Raw genomic sequence first — 17,861 nt, 5'->3', positions numbered from 1 at the left:
AAATCTACTCCCAACTCTTCAGTTTATTGAAACCTCAGACTGACTCCAGGAACCCAAAATTGTGTTGACTCTTGGACTCTACAGCCCTGGTCCACACATGCCCCTCCTCCCCCTCTGGTTGCACAGCTGTCTATCCACCGTGCACATACCCCTCTCCTACCCAGCCGTGATTGGATTGTGCCACGTAATGTCCAGAGTTGAAGCACACACCTGCTCAGTGCAGTGTAGAGCATGCCTTCAGCTATTACCAATTCTCCAAACCTAGATGATGCTGCTAGTGTGGTCATAGGAGGACCTTATCTGTGTACTCTATTTGGGTCAGCCTGGGTTAGGGCTGGTTCACACTTGTCTTGCAAAAAAAGTTTTGCACTAAAAATGTTCAACAATTGCACCTTGCCATTCTCATTCGGGGGGCACGATGATCTCATTGCGATTGCAGCCAAAATGCTGCAGTGAGATTGGTCCCATAGAGATCACTGGTGTTCAGCAAAGCGTAACACTCCTGAAAAGTGCTCCAGTGTCCTCTAGCATTAGTTTTGGTGCCTTTGCTCTGAGCTAGTTGATACGTGAATTGATTTGTTTTGGCTTCTAATAGGACAGGAGGACCTGTACTTGTGCTTCTCTGATAATTCCTGACTGGGGGAGATGGCAGAGCCATCATTGCATTAGGTTGGTTGTGTCCCTGACCTGTCTGTATTTGCACGGAACACACGGGGAACGGAGTTAAGTTCTACGGCTGGGCTGTCACCTGTCCTGTTAACATGATTGGCTGTTTCTAATTATACATATTTAGGTAAAAAGGGCATTTGATGCCATTTAAGCTCTAGTTAATATATAACTGACTTGTTGTTGTTTTCTGACTTGTTGTTTTCTTGGTAGCTGTGCAGGGTACGTTGTAAGGGAGCATTCCAGGATAGATGTAAAGAATAGTGCTGATCTTGCTTTAAAAAAAAGTTGAGATTGAAGTCCATTGGGTTGAATCTGTCGTAAAAAAAAAAACTAAGTCTAAATAAAAGTTTAACTTGCCTTTGGCTTCATGCAGTCTTCTGGAGTCGCACGGTGCCCATGATGTTGGTCCAAGTCCCTCCGGCCAGCAGCGGCGACCACTGCTAAGCTGTCCAGTCACAGCCAGTCGTCGCTACTGCACATGTGCACACCAGTCATTCTCCCATGGTTGGGAGTGCTCTGAGCATGCACAGTAGTGATTTCCTAATACTGCGTAACCTCCTGGCCACAGCAGCAGGTGAGGCGGCGCGTGGCCGGCCAGCTTAGTGGGGGTTGCCGCTGCTGGCTAGAGGGACTTGGATATGTGGCCACAGGACTCAAGGGGGCTGCAAGAAGCCCCAGGTAAGTTCAACTTAATTTTTTTAATTAGACTTTACATTTTCTAGTCCTGATTCAGAAGCCAGTAAGGTAGCTTATTTTTTACCTGCTGCAAAATAATCATTTGACCAATTATTACATATTCTATTATCACTTCCACCACAAACTGCAAGATACAATATTTAAAAAAAAGTTCCATATTTAATTTCACTTAAGAGCTACCTGCCGCCAGCTGCTTTGGCTGAGCGTATCAAATATTGTTGAATCTGCTTCTCTGCTGGTGACAAAATGCCTCCAAGTGGATGTCACTTACATGTAGCAGGTTGGCATAGTGATGTACACAGCCCGTCAACACCATATACTGCTCAGCCACAAATTGTTAGTGTATTAGTAACTTTGCCATTCATGCAGTTTCTTAGACATTATAAATCTCCTAATCTGAAAATATTCTCAAAATAAGGGGACGATCCTATATTAGTAAAGACTAAATGGTGAGAGGGATACCAGAATAATTTAGTTCACCAAGCACAATGGTGGTTGTACCTGGAATTGGTTTTGGCACTACAGGGTCAGTGGTGGAACAGTAGCAAGCAGTATGTATATTTAGGCATACATTAAACAGAAGAGTATGCATGGTTAGGTATAGAAAAGAGCTGAACAAAGATGGGCCAAGGAGAGGGGGGGGGGGGGGGGGACCTGCCGCTATGGCGCTCAAAACGCTTTACAGTGATAACTGAATCAGATGCCCTGCAGTCTGTCCTCGGGATAGAGAGGAGACCGAGAAAATAGGTCAAGTACCCTTGGTCTAGAGGCAGAACCTGTATGGTTAGTTGCCTGGCCAGAGTCCTGGTTCTTTCCCAACCTTGCCTGAACATCAGGCTGTGATCCATGTGGTGGCCTGTGATACTATGGCTGGTGGTTGACGTGGACCCTCCGTGGGAGTTGTGGAGGGGTGCAGCTCTGGCAAACGAAGAGCTGCGGTGGTGGCCGGCTGAGGCTGGGGGCAGTGGTGACCTGCAAGACTGCGACTGGTGACTACAGTGATCTGCCCCAGCGGTGGGAAAAACTGCATCTCCTGGTGTAGAACAAGGAGCTGTTGGTTGGTCCAAAAGAGCAAAAAAGGCTGGTGGCCTGGCAGAGGCAGATGATGGCACCTAGATGGTTTGCTGGCAGAGCGAGGTGGCCTGGTATGTGGTGGCTGCAGAGCTGTCTGGCCTTCTGCAGCGGTGGAACGGCCCCATGCCTTTAACCTCCCTGGCGTTGATTACTTCCAGGTTGAAGGTCTAAAAGCCATAAAACATTTTCACAAGCTTTTAGACCCTAAAAACAACAAAAAAAAACTACTACAGAGAGGTCTGCAGCAGCTCTTGCATGAAACTCAGGCACGGGATTACCACCCTGTTCTGCGGCATTCCGTCCCGAGCCTGACTCGGGATTACCGCTAAGGAGGTTAATGGCTGCATTCTGGTTCCCTTGGCAGCATTGCTGTAGAAGGCATGTGCTTCATCCGTTTATGCAGGGGTCGGGCAGTGTTTGGGGGTGTGCTTGTCCTGTGCTGCAGCGGAGCGAGGTGGATATTAGTTTAACCAGGAAGCTGTTAGGGGGTAATGGCCATTTTTAAAATAGAGGACGGAGAAATCCATTGATCAGTGGACAAATGTGACGCAGGAGAGGAGAAAGAGATTGATGTGTAGACTACACAGGAGGTGAGTGTGACCTGTGTATGGTTATTGACTTTTAATTTTCAGTTCAGGTTATCTTTGTTATATTCAGTAAATTTCCTCTAAAGTGGGCAGTAGATTTTTGGAATTAAAAGCTTAGCCTTATTAATGTTTGCCGATGTGCAGGCTACCAAATGCTTGGGGGTAATCTGCAAATTATCTAGGAAAATATTCATTTGCTTGAAGCGACTTGGGTTTTTTCATCTCCATAAATGGCTGTTGAAGATCTTACCAGATTTCTTCTTCTACTGTGGTGCCATTGCCTTAAAGCGGACCTGAACTCAGAACTTCCTCTCTGCTCTAAAACATAAACCTAACCTTTAAAGATGTACATTTCTTTGTTACAGCCGATACAAGTCCTGCAATAAATCTGCAGTGTACACTTCCTGCTCTCATGGAAGCAGACATGGGGTTTAACATCCTGTGTTATAGCTGCACTGCCATGGCAGTCAGCTGACACGACTGAGCATATTACACTGATGATTAGTCACAGGTGAGTGGGAATTAGACAGGCTAAACTCTGTAAATACACACAGGGTGCATTACTGTTTTTCTTCTGTTCTTTGCAAGAGTTCAGGTTAGCCTTCCTGGCAGTAAGCCCGAGCTGAGCTCAGGCTATGCCGCGCAGGAAGATATCTCAGCCCTGGGCGGGGCGATTTAGCCCATTTAAAGTACTGTACGCGCAGCTAGCACTTTGCTAGCTGCCCGTACGGCTTGATCGCTGCCGCTCTGCGGCGATCGCCCGCACGCAGCGGCAGAAGAGGGCCCCGCCAGAGCCCTGCGCTGCCCGGACTAATGAGTTCCAGGCAGCGCTATGGGCTGGATCGGAGGCGTCTGACGTCCATGACGTCATTCCGATCGTCGCCATGGCGACAGGAGAAGCCAAACAGGGGAACGCGTTATATACGCGTTCCCCCTGTTTGCTATTGATGCCGGCGACTATCGCACTAGAGGGACACATGCGCCCTCTAGTGGTGTTTCATGTAGCTACCACTCTGGTAGCTTTACATGAAACAAATTTTTTTTTTTTAGATTTCTGCCTATTTGGCAGAAAAATTGAACCGCCAGGAGGGTTTGCAGCTAGTCATGAGCTAAAACCACCTTGATCTGATATGCAGATGTGATTCGTCCACAATCCATTCTGAGCTTGAAAAGGACAAATTAACTTTCTGACTCAAGTTGAAAGCGGTCTGGGTTTCTAACCTTCCCTCGTGCCATGCAGACCTAAAAGGTTTCATCTAGAGTTCTCCTTTACTTTGGGCTCAGTTCACCTCCGTAATATTGCAGTGAGGCATATTGAACTGATATAAATACAAGTGTATGTATCGTTTTTTATATTGCAAGTATGGTTTTGCCTGGTTAACATGATCTCTTTAACTTTGTTTTTCTTTTTACAGGGCGGACTTTCTGCATACAACTATCCAGAGGGGCTAGGCAAGGCACTCTATAGAGAGCTATTCGACTTCAACGCGGAGCCGCCTTGGCAGCCTAGCTGATGATAGGAGGTTCCATCTCCTAACTTGTCCATGTAAGTGACCATCTGACACGTTATAGGCTGCAAACTGATTAAAAAGCAGCAATGTAGCCATTTCTCCATAACTTGCACTTGATATTCTATTGATACACAAGGGTTATTCCATCTCCAAGCATGGATGGGGGAGCTGAAAGTTAACATACACAATTTACTGGTCACCCTGTAGTCAAGTCCTGTGAGCAGCACAAAAGACCCCATGGTCAATATAGCATATGACAAGCTTGTAAAGTTTACACACGATGTGCTATTTCTTAAAAATAACTAAACCTGGGGAAGGGGGAGCTGGGGTAGTTGGTTTATTATAGGGGTACGGTCTCAAAAGGGGAGGGGATTTAACATTTTATTAAAGTTCAGATTGCATCCCCCTATGCTGCCCCTATATGTCCCCAATGTAACCTACCTTTAGTTGATCCCATCGGTGTTCAAGGAACCTCCTATTAGTGTTGGTTTTCATATTATATACTGCTCTTCTAGTGATGCCTATGCTGTGCTTCTTATAATTGCTGCTATGCTGTGGCACTAACTGTATTACCTGGAAGTCTAGTACTCCTAATTTTACCTGGTGGTTCCCTCTTGCCTTGTAGCTTTTTCTGGATAGTGTATTGGTCGTCCTCCGTTACATAACTTCCCTGGTGGACTAGTTCTCCCCCTCCTTATATGGACTTCACTGGTCCTCACCCTTCTATACTTTACCCTAGCAAGCTAGAGATTTCCTGGTGGTGAGTATTGGCTCACCTTTCCCCATTCCAGTGATAAGCAACACCTGCTTCATACAGCTGCATGTACTGGGTCCTGGCTTGATCTACTTTTGCAAAAATGTCCTATTAAATCGATTTTGGCAAAAAAAGATCTAGGTTGATTGCGGACTGGTATAAGCGGTAGTCAGTCTATGGCCCATACCATTTCACTGCATGGAGCAATCCTACTGTTCAATTTTCAATAAATTCCCCTATGAATTGATCATGGTCAGATCTAATTTGTCACATCGGGTGGCTGTTAACAAACCAACTTTGCTGTTCCTACTTAACACAGATCCTTTGCTCTCTCCACTGGCTACCCATAAAATGGACAATCTTCATGATTGGCTTACTTTAGGTGGCCCCGAACGATACAATTTGCTGAATGATTATTTACAAATGATTCTTCGTATGAACGATTGGGAATGATCGTTTGGGACCACTAATGGACAAAATTTTTGTCCATGTGGTCCCAAACCATTTCCAATCATTCCTTAAAGTGAACCTCCGGACTAAAAATCGACTCAGCAGCACTGGAAAGGCCTGGTGTTTAAGTTTCACAGCATCAGAACTTTTTTCTCTTATACAAGCCTCATTTTTAGCTGCACAGAAAACTGCCCGGGCAGTTTTCCCCTGATGCTGTGCAAAGCATGATGGGATTTCTGATGTTGTTGTTGTTCTCGTTCTGCTGTTTTGGTGCATTTTTTTTTTTTTACATTTTGAATTTGACATTTGAAGCCTAGCGTGTGCAGCTGGGAGGGGTTATCAGGACACAGGACAGTTGGAATGGTGTCTCCTGCTCCTTGTCACCTCCTTTCAACCAAAAAGATGGCTGCCCCATGACAAAGATGGCAGCCCCCATGAATCACAAAAATTTGCCTGTTCTTTTAAAACAGGGTGGGTAAGAGATTATATTACCTATCTATTCTAATTAAAATAACTAATGTAACTTGATGACAGTATGTTTGTTTAGACTGAAGTTCCCCTTTAACGATCATTTGGCAAATTGTGTCATTAGTGGCCACCTTTAACCACTTCCCAACTGAGGGGTTTTACCCCTTCAGCATCCGAGCAATTTTCTCCTTTCAGCGCTCCTTACATTCATTCGCCTATAACTTTATCATTACTTATCGCAATGAAATTAACTATATCTTGTTTTTTTCGCCACCAATTAGGCTTTCTTTAGGTGGGACATTATGCCAAGAATAATTTTATTCTAAATCTGTTTTAATGGGAAAATAGGAAAACATATGGGAAAAAAAACATTATTTTTCAGTTTTCGGCCATTATAGTTTTTAAATAATGCATGCTACTGTAATTAAAACCCATGAAATGTATTTGCCCTTTTGTCCCGGTTATAAAACCATTTAAATTATGTCCCTATCACAATGTTTGGCGCCAATATTTTATTTGGAAATAAAGGTGCATTTTTTTCAGTTTTGCGTCCATCCCTAATTACAAGCCCATAGTTTATAAAGTAACAGTGTTGTACCCCCCTGATATAAATATTTAAAAAGTTCAGTCCCTAAGGTAACTATTTATGTATTTTTTTTAATTGTACATTTTTTATTTTTTTTTTAATTACAAAAAAAAAAAAAATGGGGAGTGTGGGAGGTAATGAGTTAATTTTTTTGTATAAGTAATGTATGTGTGTGTGAAAAATAGTTTAGGGTGTAGTTTACTATTTGGCCACAAGATGGCAACAGTTTAATGCGACCTCCAAGCTTCCTTCCGGAAGCTTGGAGGAAGTACAAAGAGGCTGGTATTTTTTTATTTTTTTTACAATGATCGAGCTGCTTAGCGAAAGCAGCAGATCATTGCGGGGGCAGAGATCAACGAACGGGAATGTATTTTCCCGTTCATTGATCTCCGGGCGAGCGGGCAGCGGCGTGCACGATCGCGGGAGTGCGAGCGGGAGAGCGGACATCGGCGGTAGCGGCGGTAGCGGCGGGGGGTGCGTATATCTACGCTCCGGGCGGGGAAGTGAAGTCCAAAGGAGCGTAGATATACTGTACGGCGGCGGGGAACCAGTTAACATTCACATTTCTACATGGTTTAGGCCCTGGATACCTTAAAGAGGAACTGTAACATGAAAAATCCCCTGGGGGGTACTCACCTCGGGTGGGGGAAGCCTCCGGATCCTAATGAGGCTTCCCACGCCGTCCTCCATCCGTCAGGGGTCTCGCTGTAGCCCTCCGTGGAGTCCGTGCAGCGGTGACGTCAATATTTACCTTCCTGGCTCCTGCGCAGGCGCTCTGACGGCTGTCGGCTCCGAACTACACGGAAATACCCGATCGCTGTCGGGTCTGCTCTACTGCGCAGGCGCAAGTTTCCTGCGCCTGCGCAGTAGAGCGGACCCGAATGAGATCGGGTATTTCCGTGTAGTTCGGAACGGAAAGCCGCCACAGCGCCCCCGCTGGAGCCAGCAAAGGTAAATATTGAACTGACAGTCGGCACAGTCGCCGGCTGTTCGGAGGGCTGCGGTGAGACCCCCGTGGGACAGAGGACGGCGTGGGAAGCCTCATTAGGATCCGGAGGCTTCCCCCACCCGAGGTGAGTACCCCCCAGGGGATCTTTTTAATGTTAGAGTCTCTTTAAGGATTTATTGCAACTGCATCCCCTCCCACAAGCGGTGATGAGCAGGATGTAATAAGTCACCCCCTGAGTCCACTTCAAAACTTCTAGTGCCAGAGCCATCTGTCATGCTGCCCCTTCTCTTTGGAACTCCTTGCCACTCCCCATCAGGACATCTCCATCCTTGGTGCATTTAAGTCCAAACTGAAAAGCTACGCATCCCGAGTCCTGTGACAAAAAGCGCTTTAGAAATAGTATAGTGTTATCTAGATGTGTATTTCCAGCTTTAGTAACGAGTATAGACTAGGAAGCACTGCTTCTGTCAGTGTATAGGAATGCTAAAATAGGATGAAACCCCTTTCTAGTGAATGAATGGTCCCACTTTAGCTCTTATGGGACTCGCCCCTTCTATTTGTGTGTAAATGAAATCACCATCGGGAGACTTGGGCACAGGATACAGCCTGTATATATGGCTTACCCTGCTCCTGCACAAGTCCCAGCGGCGTTCATTACTATTCCCCCTCCAGGCCCGCGTGGATGGTGGGGAATGATGTAATTCGGCTTCCAGCTATTGCCGACAGACGAATTTAGTGTTTTAAAAGTAACTTCAGCTCAGTCTTCTGAAAGCGACAGTTACTCACTGGTGCTGCTATAGCCGTAATTCCTACTACAGTCTATGGTGGCGCCGGCTGCACCCAAATCTCCTGCGCTGTACTCCACGTGTTTGTTCTATCTTGCAGTAATGAGCTGTGGTGAAGCCCTCGTGTGCTCGTAACATTCATGTGACAGCAAGCTGGCAGATTACACTCTGACACTTGAAAAATTGCTTCAACGCAGCAATGCCATTGAAGTTTCCATGTTCTGTGCCTGACTTTCGTGCTGCTGTTCGTATTACATGGCTTGTCATTTAAACAGTTTATGTACGTAATAGAACTTGCATTGCGTATTCAATTTGATCTTGAGTGAAGTTTAAATATATATCCATTATACTGAGCCTGTTTACATTTCTGGTATAAATAGCAGCGGGCTCAATCCATGGTCTATTTTTATTCAGTAGGTCATTTTCCAGTTTCAGCACGTATAGAGTTGGTCTTTAGACAGCCATTGTTCAAGTTCTTCAACAGCCTAGTCACAATATAGTCTGTTCATGTACTTGTCTTAATTGCTGATGTATCCGGCGTGCTTCTGCAGTGCCGATGGCAGCTTATAAATAGAACACCCAGGGTGTGCCTATTGCCCATTGTGTTGGGGAGACGTGCAGACTTTTTCGGGCTTGATAGCATCTAGCAACTGAAGGTTCCTTTGTGCCGATGTCCCCAAAACGAGCAATTAGGGACAGGCAAGAAATGGTTGTATTGTGTAGACACGGCACTACTAGACTGCCTGCCAGTTTCATGGCACCCCATTAGAAAGCCGGCGATATGTAGTCTCAGGAATGCGAGTAGGAAACTAATGGCATTCACTAGTGAGTGGTCGTCATGTGCTAAAGGAATCCAAGAATAAAAATAGAATTTGAATTGTCAGTTATTGTAATTTTTAAAATTCACCCACCCCCTTTTCTACCTAATTTTCTTTCTACTCTTAAAGTGGATCTGAGAAACTTTTACTCATTGCATAATTGTGTTCCTTTCATATGGTTTATAGGGTATTCCTCAAGCCAGATACCTTTTTTTTTTTTTTTTTTTTTTTTTTTTTTTGATACTCGAATTCTCTAAACTAAACAAGCCTCGCCCACAGCACCTCCAGTGCCTGGGTATTCTGAGACCCATGTAGCAAGGGCTTATGGGAGCTCAGTCTGGGGAGGTTACTAGCCAAAGATTTCAGAGGCAGTGGGGAAGGATTGGGAAGTGAAATTTTCAGAGGGAGGGCTGGAGATGCAAAGCAGCATGCCTGTGTGTAATTATCACAAGCAAAACATGGCTGCTGTCATTGTATCACAGGAAGAAATAATCCTATACTGTTGAAGCTGTTTGCAGCTAGAATTGCTGTGTAAACTGTAAACTTTAGATCAGATATATTGACAAGTTATTTGTTAGTTTTTCATCTCAGATCCACTTTAAAATGCTAGCTTTTTGGGCTCTTGTAAGTAATAAAATGACCTCCAGATGGAATTTCTACACCTCTTGCTGTGCTAACAGAGCAGCAAGTTCACAGGCAGTGTCTATTGTACATGGTGACCTAAATAAATTTTGTTCTGTCAACCAGACTTTCCTTCCTGATCAGTTTTGTGTCGATTAAAATGTTTTAGCTACTGATATCCCTATAAAGTTGAAATACTTTCAGGAAGGGGCACAGATGCATTTGGTTGATTCATGAGCATTTTATAGCAATTTAAAATCACAGGATCAGCCCAATAAGGAACATTGGTTTGTGAGTGACAGCTGTGATTTTCAGTGGTCAAGAAATTGCATTCCCCCCCAATAAGACAATGCTTTTCATGGGTACTGGCCCGCTTCCTCAGGTCGATAAGTGCTTAAGTCTCAGCAGTCACGAGTGTGGGTGCCCACCCAACTGCTGAACGAGTGGTCCTATGTGCATCAAATGTATATACTTTGTGGTTTGTTCCTTGGAGGGTAAGTCCAAGGTACTCTTATTTTTAAAGCACGAACGCTTGGGCAAAAAGCAGGTTAAATTACTGCTTGTTTAATTGGAGTTTACACAGAACCACACCAGTTATTCCCAATAAGGGTTTGTTGACATTGACCTAGATTCTGGTAGGGTTTTCGAGCAAATTTCCTCATGTATGGGAATTTACCGAACGTGGTAATGACATTTAGCAATTCTAGTACATTTTAGTAATGTTTTGCCGTGTGCGGTAATTTGCGTTCATTTTACCGAAAATAGCTATTCTCATGGAAATTAGGGGGCAAGGTGGCACATAATTTACCGATCAGTTTAAGACTTGCCTGTACCTTGAGGTAAAGTTAATTTGTATGCATTTTAAAGTTGTTGTTTTTTTAGTGGAGTTTCTAATCAGGCTGTGTAATAAAGAATTTTTTTGGGGGATGTCTATAAACATACTTTCCATAGGTTGCTCAATCAATGACCCCCCCCCCCCCCCCCCCCCCCCCCCATAAAACCACATTTAAAAGACTACCCTAACTTTGGATGACAATTAGACTATGTACCACATAACGCAGAAATACCGCACTTTTTCCGCACTGTGCTTTTACCACGCGTTTTAACGCATGTTTGGAAATGTGGAAAAAACTTTCAGAATTGCTAAAAACGGGGGGAAAAACGCAGGTAGTTTACCGACAGAAAAATATTTACCTCACATAGCTACCAGAATTGAGGCCATTATGCAATGCAGGGAGCTGTGCATTAACAATGGCATTTCATTGACCATCCCTATTCCCTATCCATCTAGAAGGTGAGGTGCAATCCGCCTGCCTCACCACCATGCTGATCAGAGTTGTATGTATGTGTTTATAGCAATGATACATGGCTTTCAATATATGCAACCTTTTTTCTTTTTTTCTTTTCTAGTTTGTTGCATATTTAGGACCCAAAAAGACTTGTAGACCCATTTTTAACGTTTCTTGGTTTATGATTGTCGGCTTTGCGGAATACGGCTGAGATGAAAGGATTTAACGAAGATGCAGATTACTCCATTGGCTTACTGGATGACACGGCAACTCCAAAAGATGTCATTAATAACTACATTTATGAGCATACCCTGGTGAGTCATACCTTGGCGGGTCCAGACACTCTATTTTTAATCCTACTGCTGAAATGACTGAATATTTTGTCAGTTTGCTCTTGAGAAACGTCATTGAGTGTATTGGGTGAGGCCAAGGCTTACTGGCCGGTCTTGTTACAGCAGACGTTTTGGAAGAGCTTCAGGTTAGTGGCCCTATAATGATCCAGATAGCCCTATACTGAAGACTATGTCCTCAATCCCATGGCAAGTCATTGCTTAACAAATTGGGACAGGAAGGGAGAACTTCCTACTGTACTCTTAAGGTGAGATTGCGGTCTGTCATCATGTGACAAAGGCTATCTCACCCAAGGAAACGAAAGCCTGCAATGATTGTAAGATGTGCTGCTAGTGGCTGGATCACAGGGGAGGTGAGTTCTAACTGCACTGCTTCCCCGGACCTCCTGGCAGCTACCCTGCACCTCCCTTGGGATTACTGCTTCTGGCTTTTTTCTTTTTCGCCAAGGAGATAAAAACACTCCTGAAGTAAAGTGGGAAGTCTATGTAAAGTCCAGAAGCTTTGTGGATCCTTCAGCCTACTGATCCAGCGCTGAGACCTTTTGAATGCGTCTAACCCAGCAGTTCAAATATACTGCTTTCTGGGAGCGTGACTGAGCTCTCATCTGCACTGGGAGAAAGCAATGCGTGAGCAGCTTCATGCTACTGGGCACGTGCTGACCATACCCGTGCTTTCCCTGTGCAGATGCAGGTGGAGCTCTGTAGGCTGTTGTAGGATCTGAGAAGCCTCTGGACTATCCAGAGGCTTCCTACTAATGAGCGAAGTATTTAACTTTCACATTTTTGTATTTTTTATTTTTAAGGATTACTTTAAGCCTTTCTCCACTTGAGCTCACTTTACTTTCTCCCGTAGGAATTGGGGTAGATTTTCCAGAGTGACATTGTACAGATAGTGATTAGGTTCTAAAGCCCCATCTACACCATACAATTTTTTTCAATTTGATTTAATGAATTGATTCGCTTCAATCTGACATGTCCGATTGGAATTCGATTCAATTTGCCATTGCAAAACAATGGCGAATCGAATCCCGATCGGGCATGTCTGATTGAATTGAATCGACAAAAAATGATATGCTGTAGATGGGACTTAACATTTCCCTGCTTTTGTCAAACATACGCTCAGCTTTGTTAAAGTGATCATGGAATTGTGGGAGTGCGACCATTGGTGTAAAACAATTTTGATTTGAAGTCTGTAGTCTAAATACAACAATCGCTGCCTCGGATTCTGTTTTTTTTTTTTCTGTAAGGTATCGCCACAGATACTGTTAATGTACACGTAGAATTAAGTTTTCAGAGCTCTCTGAAACATTTTTTTTTTTTTAAAGTGTGCAATGATTTTAGGTAGTTTAGTAAGGAGGCATATTTAAAGAGACTCCGTAACAAAAATTGCATCCTGTTTTTTATCATCCTACATGTTCCAAAAGCTATTCTAATGTGTTCTGGATTACTGCAGCACGTTCTACTATGACAGTCTCTGTAATAAATCAATGTATCTTTCCCCTGTCAGACTTGTCGGCCTGTGTCTGGAAGGCTGCCAAGTTCTTCAGTGTTGTGGTTCTGCTATGAACTCACCCTTTCTGGCCCCTCTATGCACACTGCCTGTGTGTTATTTAGATAAGAGAGAAGCTGCTCTAATCAGCTGGATAAATCGTCCTCTGAGCTGGCTGGGCTTTCACATACTGAGGAATTACAAACAAGGGCAAAGCTGTTTGCAAGAAGAAAAGAGCAGCCTGAAACTTCAGTGCATGGGGGAAAGAAACACACAAATGATCTCTTGAGATTCAAAAGGAATGCTGTATACAGCCTGCTTGTGTATGGATGTATTTTCTATGTGTGGACATACTGTACATCAACCTACTTCCTGTTTTGGTGGCCATTTTGTTTGTTTACAAACAAACTTTTTAAAACTGTTTTTAACCACTTTTAATGCGGCGAGGAGCGGCGAAATTGTGACAGAGGGTAATAGATGTCCCCTAACGCACTGGTATGTTTACTTTTGAGCGATTTTAACAATACAGATTCTCTTTAAATTAAATTGCTGTCCTGTGCCCCATTTTAAATGTCGCTACTTGACTCAACAAAAGTGGAAAAATCTTCCAAGAGTGACTAATGACCACTAATAAAACACTTGGTAAAGTGGAACAAATCCTTTCTAACTAGCTTTCATGTTCCTGGGGTGGCCAGGCTCCATGCTAGATTTGAGCGCAGCAGGCGCCTCCATAGACTACAATAGGAATCACTCCTATTGCAGCGCTCAGTAACGTCGGCGGCGTTAGAAGACGGAGCCGAAGTTGCTTAAAAAAACACAATTCAGCCTCCAGCAATCGCTGGAAGACAAATTATTTCATTCCCCCACTATCCATGGCGGCCTGGAGGGGGAATTGTAACTAATACGGCCCGGACTTGTGCAGAAGCAGGATCAGCCATATACCGGCTGTATCCTGCGCCCAAGTCTACCGGCGCCGATTTCAAATGTACTCCCATAAAGGTCCAGAGACAAAAAAATTATTGGAAATCTCACCAGGGTGGGGCTAGGGGTGTGTGATGCGCAGCAAATGCCCCAAAACCTTATAAGCATTTTCCATACTTTAAAAGCTTCCCAGTTTTGGCTCAAATTCAATTTTGCAAGTTTTTTAAACCTGTTTTAATAATTTGATCCACTGATTTGCATAATGCTTGCTTGTCCACTGCTGTAGTTACCAGTGTGAGCTGCAGAAGAAACTTCTCCTGCTCATTGCTCTTATCTATATAATTCGCTTACTAAAAGTGGTTATTCTACAACGCTATAGCCATAATTCACATTACGGCCTATGGTGGGGCTGGCTGCACCCAGATCCCCAGCACCCTTTTTACCTGACTCGCCTGCATGTAGTGATACGCGCAGTGCTGCAGTATTGATAGATTGTGCTGCCAGCAGAGCCCTATAGTGTAGAATAGAGAACTAATGCAGTTCTTACAGTGCCTTCATTACTTCTGGATCTTGCAAGACATTGTAAAGTGCTCATTCTTCTAATGCAATATTTTTCTCCCCGACAGGCCGGAAAGAATGCGTTTTTTGTTGCTGACCTTGGGAAAGTTGTCAAAAAGCACATTGAATGGCAAAATACCATGGGGCACATCAAAACCTTTTACACCATGAAGTGCAACTCTTCTCCAGCAGTTCTAGAGATACTGTCTGCTCTGGGTGTAGGATTTGTGTGCGCCAATAAAGTGAGTACTTACCTTATTTACCTGCACAAATTTGACTTGTGTTATCTTATAGGACAACACCAGGAACAAATGTGTCCTAGTCTTCTGCAGTCACTCAATGGCAGGGCGTAATTATATTTATATGCAAGCTCTCCAAATGTGATTTACTTTAGTGGCTGGATGGTGTAATGGTTATAGGCTGTGCCTCTGACACAGGAGACCAGGGTTCGAATCTCTGCTCTTCCTGTCCAGTAAACCAGAACCTATTCAGTAGGAGACCTTAGGCAAGTCTCCCTAACACTGCTACTGCCTATAGAATGCATCCTAGTGGCTGCATCTCTGGCGCTTTAAGTCCACCAGGGGAAAAGCGCCAGTCTTAGAGTAACTCCAGTGAAAATATTGTAATAAAGTGCTTCATTTTTACAATTGTGTATCAATGATTTAGTTAGGGTTTGCTCACTGTAAAATCCTTCCCCTCCCTGATTTACATTCTGACATTTATCACATGGTGACATTTTTACTGCTGGCAGGTGATGTGGAAGTAGCTGCTGCTTGCAGTTGGAAAAAGCAATTTCCCACAATGCAACAAGGCTCCCACAATGTGGTGTCAGGACCTAGGTCCTGACATCACACTGTGGGAGGAGTTTCACCACTATCAGCCATACAGAGCCCCTGATCAGTTTGTAAAAAGGAAAAGATTTCTCATGGGAAAAAGGGGTATCGGCTACTGATTGGGATGAAGTTCAAGTCTTTGTTAGTTTCTCTTTAAATCCTCTATTCAAAGTGTACTGTTTGGAGCTGGTCTGCCAGCTTTCATTTCCTAAGTAGACTTTAATTGTTGGCTCCGGAGAGTTCTTTACCTGTACAACAGCGTAATTCAGGGCCAAGCTACATCAAAATCCTCTTAAAGTGAACGTGAGGTGAGTGATATGGAGGTTGCCATATTTCGTTTTAATCCATACTGGTTGCCTGGCTGTCCTGCTGATCCTCTGCCTCTAATACTTTTAGCCATAGACCCTGAACTAGCATGCAGATCAGGTGTTTCTGATATTGACAGATCTGACTAGATTAGCTGCATGCTTGTTTCTGGTGTGATTCAGACACTACTGCAACCAAATAGATCAGCAGGGCTGCCGGGCAACTGGTATTATTTAAAAGGAAATATAGCTGCCTCCATATCGCTCACCTCTGGCTCACTTTAACTTTCAGCTCCCAATGGAATTCTTTTCACCGTGGTTATCAAATAAAATTTTAAATTGCCATATAATGCTCATCCCCAGCATAGTTAACATGGGGAAACTGACTCCTTTCTTACAAATCCATAGGAAATCCCGGCAGATCATTTTCCCTCTACCATGACTGTACAGCCCTTAGCAGCCACTACACAAGGTTCCCCTCACTGAGGTATTACACTCTTCCATGAGGGATAAAAGAAAAGAACAAGCCTACACTCAACCTTTTTTTGGGAGGGGGGGGGGGGAAGAGTAAATGTAGAGAATGGGGGTTGTAGCACAATAGGGCCCAATTACGCAAGACTCTTCAGCATTTCACCAGTGATGAAATACTGCCTACCATTTCAGCCTCAAGGGGATGGCAGGCAGCATCATATTGCATTGTGTGGCTTACATGGTTTTTGACTTTGTAAACCTGTAAGGGTAAAAGGTTTGCTTTCTTTTGCAGAATGAAATGACAATGGTGTACGACATGGGCATCTGTATGGACAACGTCATCTACACCAGTCCATGCAAGCAAGTTGCTCAAATCAAACACGCAGCCAAACTGGGAGTAAATATTATGACTTGTGACAATGAAACTGAATTAAGGAAAATTGCAAGGAATCACCCTAATGCCAGGTAAGAGGGGGACCATTTCCACATGTAAACCTTTCACAATTTTCTGTGGCACACAGATCTGTTAATCCAGTATAAGTTGCAGGTATACAAAGGGTATTTACATGTACTCTCCTAAAAAGGGGGACTTCATAGCTAGACAGCAACTGAAGCCTCGACACATACAAGGACTGTCGCCCAGCAGAAATTGAGGCAAGCACTGAGTGACTGGCCGGTGCAAGCACCTTCTATAAAATACAAAGTATGTATTAGATGGCAAAGTACTCTTATTATTTAGTATACATGTCGTGCTGGCCTCTTCAGCAGCACTTAAGAGTATATATTTTCTTGTCACTTATCTGTCCCTCAGAGGGGTTCACATTCTAATCCCTACCATAGTCATGTCTCAGTATCGTGTAGTGCATGTATTGTAGTCTAGTGCCAATTTTTAGGGGAAGCCATTTAAAGGGACCCTGAGCAGTGCCGAAAATTAAGATTACACTTACCTGGGGCTTTTTCCAGCCCACCGTAGGCAGTGAGGTACCCAGGCGTCCTCCTGGTTCCTATCCGTATGCCTCCGCCGGCCCCCGTTACCGACGACACCCAGGCTGTCGGGCTGGCTCTTCTTGGCTCCTGGCGGCCGGCGTGACAGGTCTGCACATGCGCAGAAAGCTGTATATGCGCAGACCTGTCACGCCGGCCGCCGTGATGACTGAGCGTCAGAAACCAGGAAGAGCCGGTAACGGGGGGCCGGCGGAGGCATACGGAGAAGAGCCAGGACACCGGGGGACCTCGCTGCCTGCGGTGGGCTGGAAAAAGCCCCAGGTAAGTGTAATCTTTTTGGCACTGCTCGGGGTCCCTTTAACTTATGTTTTTGGGATGTGGGAGGAACCGGAGTGCCCAGAAGAAACCCACGCAGACACTGGTATGATTATACAAACTCCATACAGATAGTGTCCTGGCAGGGATTTGAACGGGGGACCCAGTGCTGCAAGGTGAGTGCCAAGTACTGGCATGCCTCTTTGCTAAGAGTACTTTAAGTCTTTTGGCTACTATGTCAACAATGGTGGTTATGAGGTAAATTTGTTGGCTGTCCTAACATGTATAATGCATCTGTTTCCTCCCTCCCACATTCCTGCGCTGTTAACCTGTGTTGTGAAATCATCTGGCACTTGGTACATCCTGTGCTAGATTTTCTGGTTGCACCTGCTTCCCCTTTAATAAGCAATCTGATTG

General features: G+C 44.3%; 1 protein-coding gene across 3 annotated transcripts in view; it reads left to right on the top strand.

The window, feature by feature from the left end:
- Positions 1-17,861, top strand: part of AZIN1 (antizyme inhibitor 1) — a 77,354-nt gene that overhangs the window by 37,776 nt on the left and 21,717 nt on the right. For 2 of the 3 annotated variants that reach the window (XM_068237761.1, XM_068237762.1), the window contains exons 2-5: positions 4,442-4,572; positions 11,379-11,571; positions 14,644-14,817; positions 16,477-16,649. In XM_068237761.1, coding sequence (XP_068093862.1) covers positions 11,470-11,571; positions 14,644-14,817; positions 16,477-16,649 — 449 coding nt within the window. In that variant the 5' untranslated portion in view covers positions 4,442-4,572; positions 11,379-11,469. The remainder of the gene's footprint in view (positions 1-4,441; positions 4,573-11,378; positions 11,572-14,643; positions 14,818-16,476; positions 16,650-17,861) is intronic. The other variant, XM_068237763.1, reaches the window with a different exon arrangement.

This window comes from Hyperolius riggenbachi, chromosome 5, assembly GCF_040937935.1.
Source record: "Hyperolius riggenbachi isolate aHypRig1 chromosome 5, aHypRig1.pri, whole genome shotgun sequence".
Taxonomy (NCBI): domain Eukaryota; kingdom Metazoa; phylum Chordata; class Amphibia; order Anura; family Hyperoliidae; genus Hyperolius; species Hyperolius riggenbachi.
This window is presented reverse-complemented; position numbering and strand designations above follow the sequence as displayed.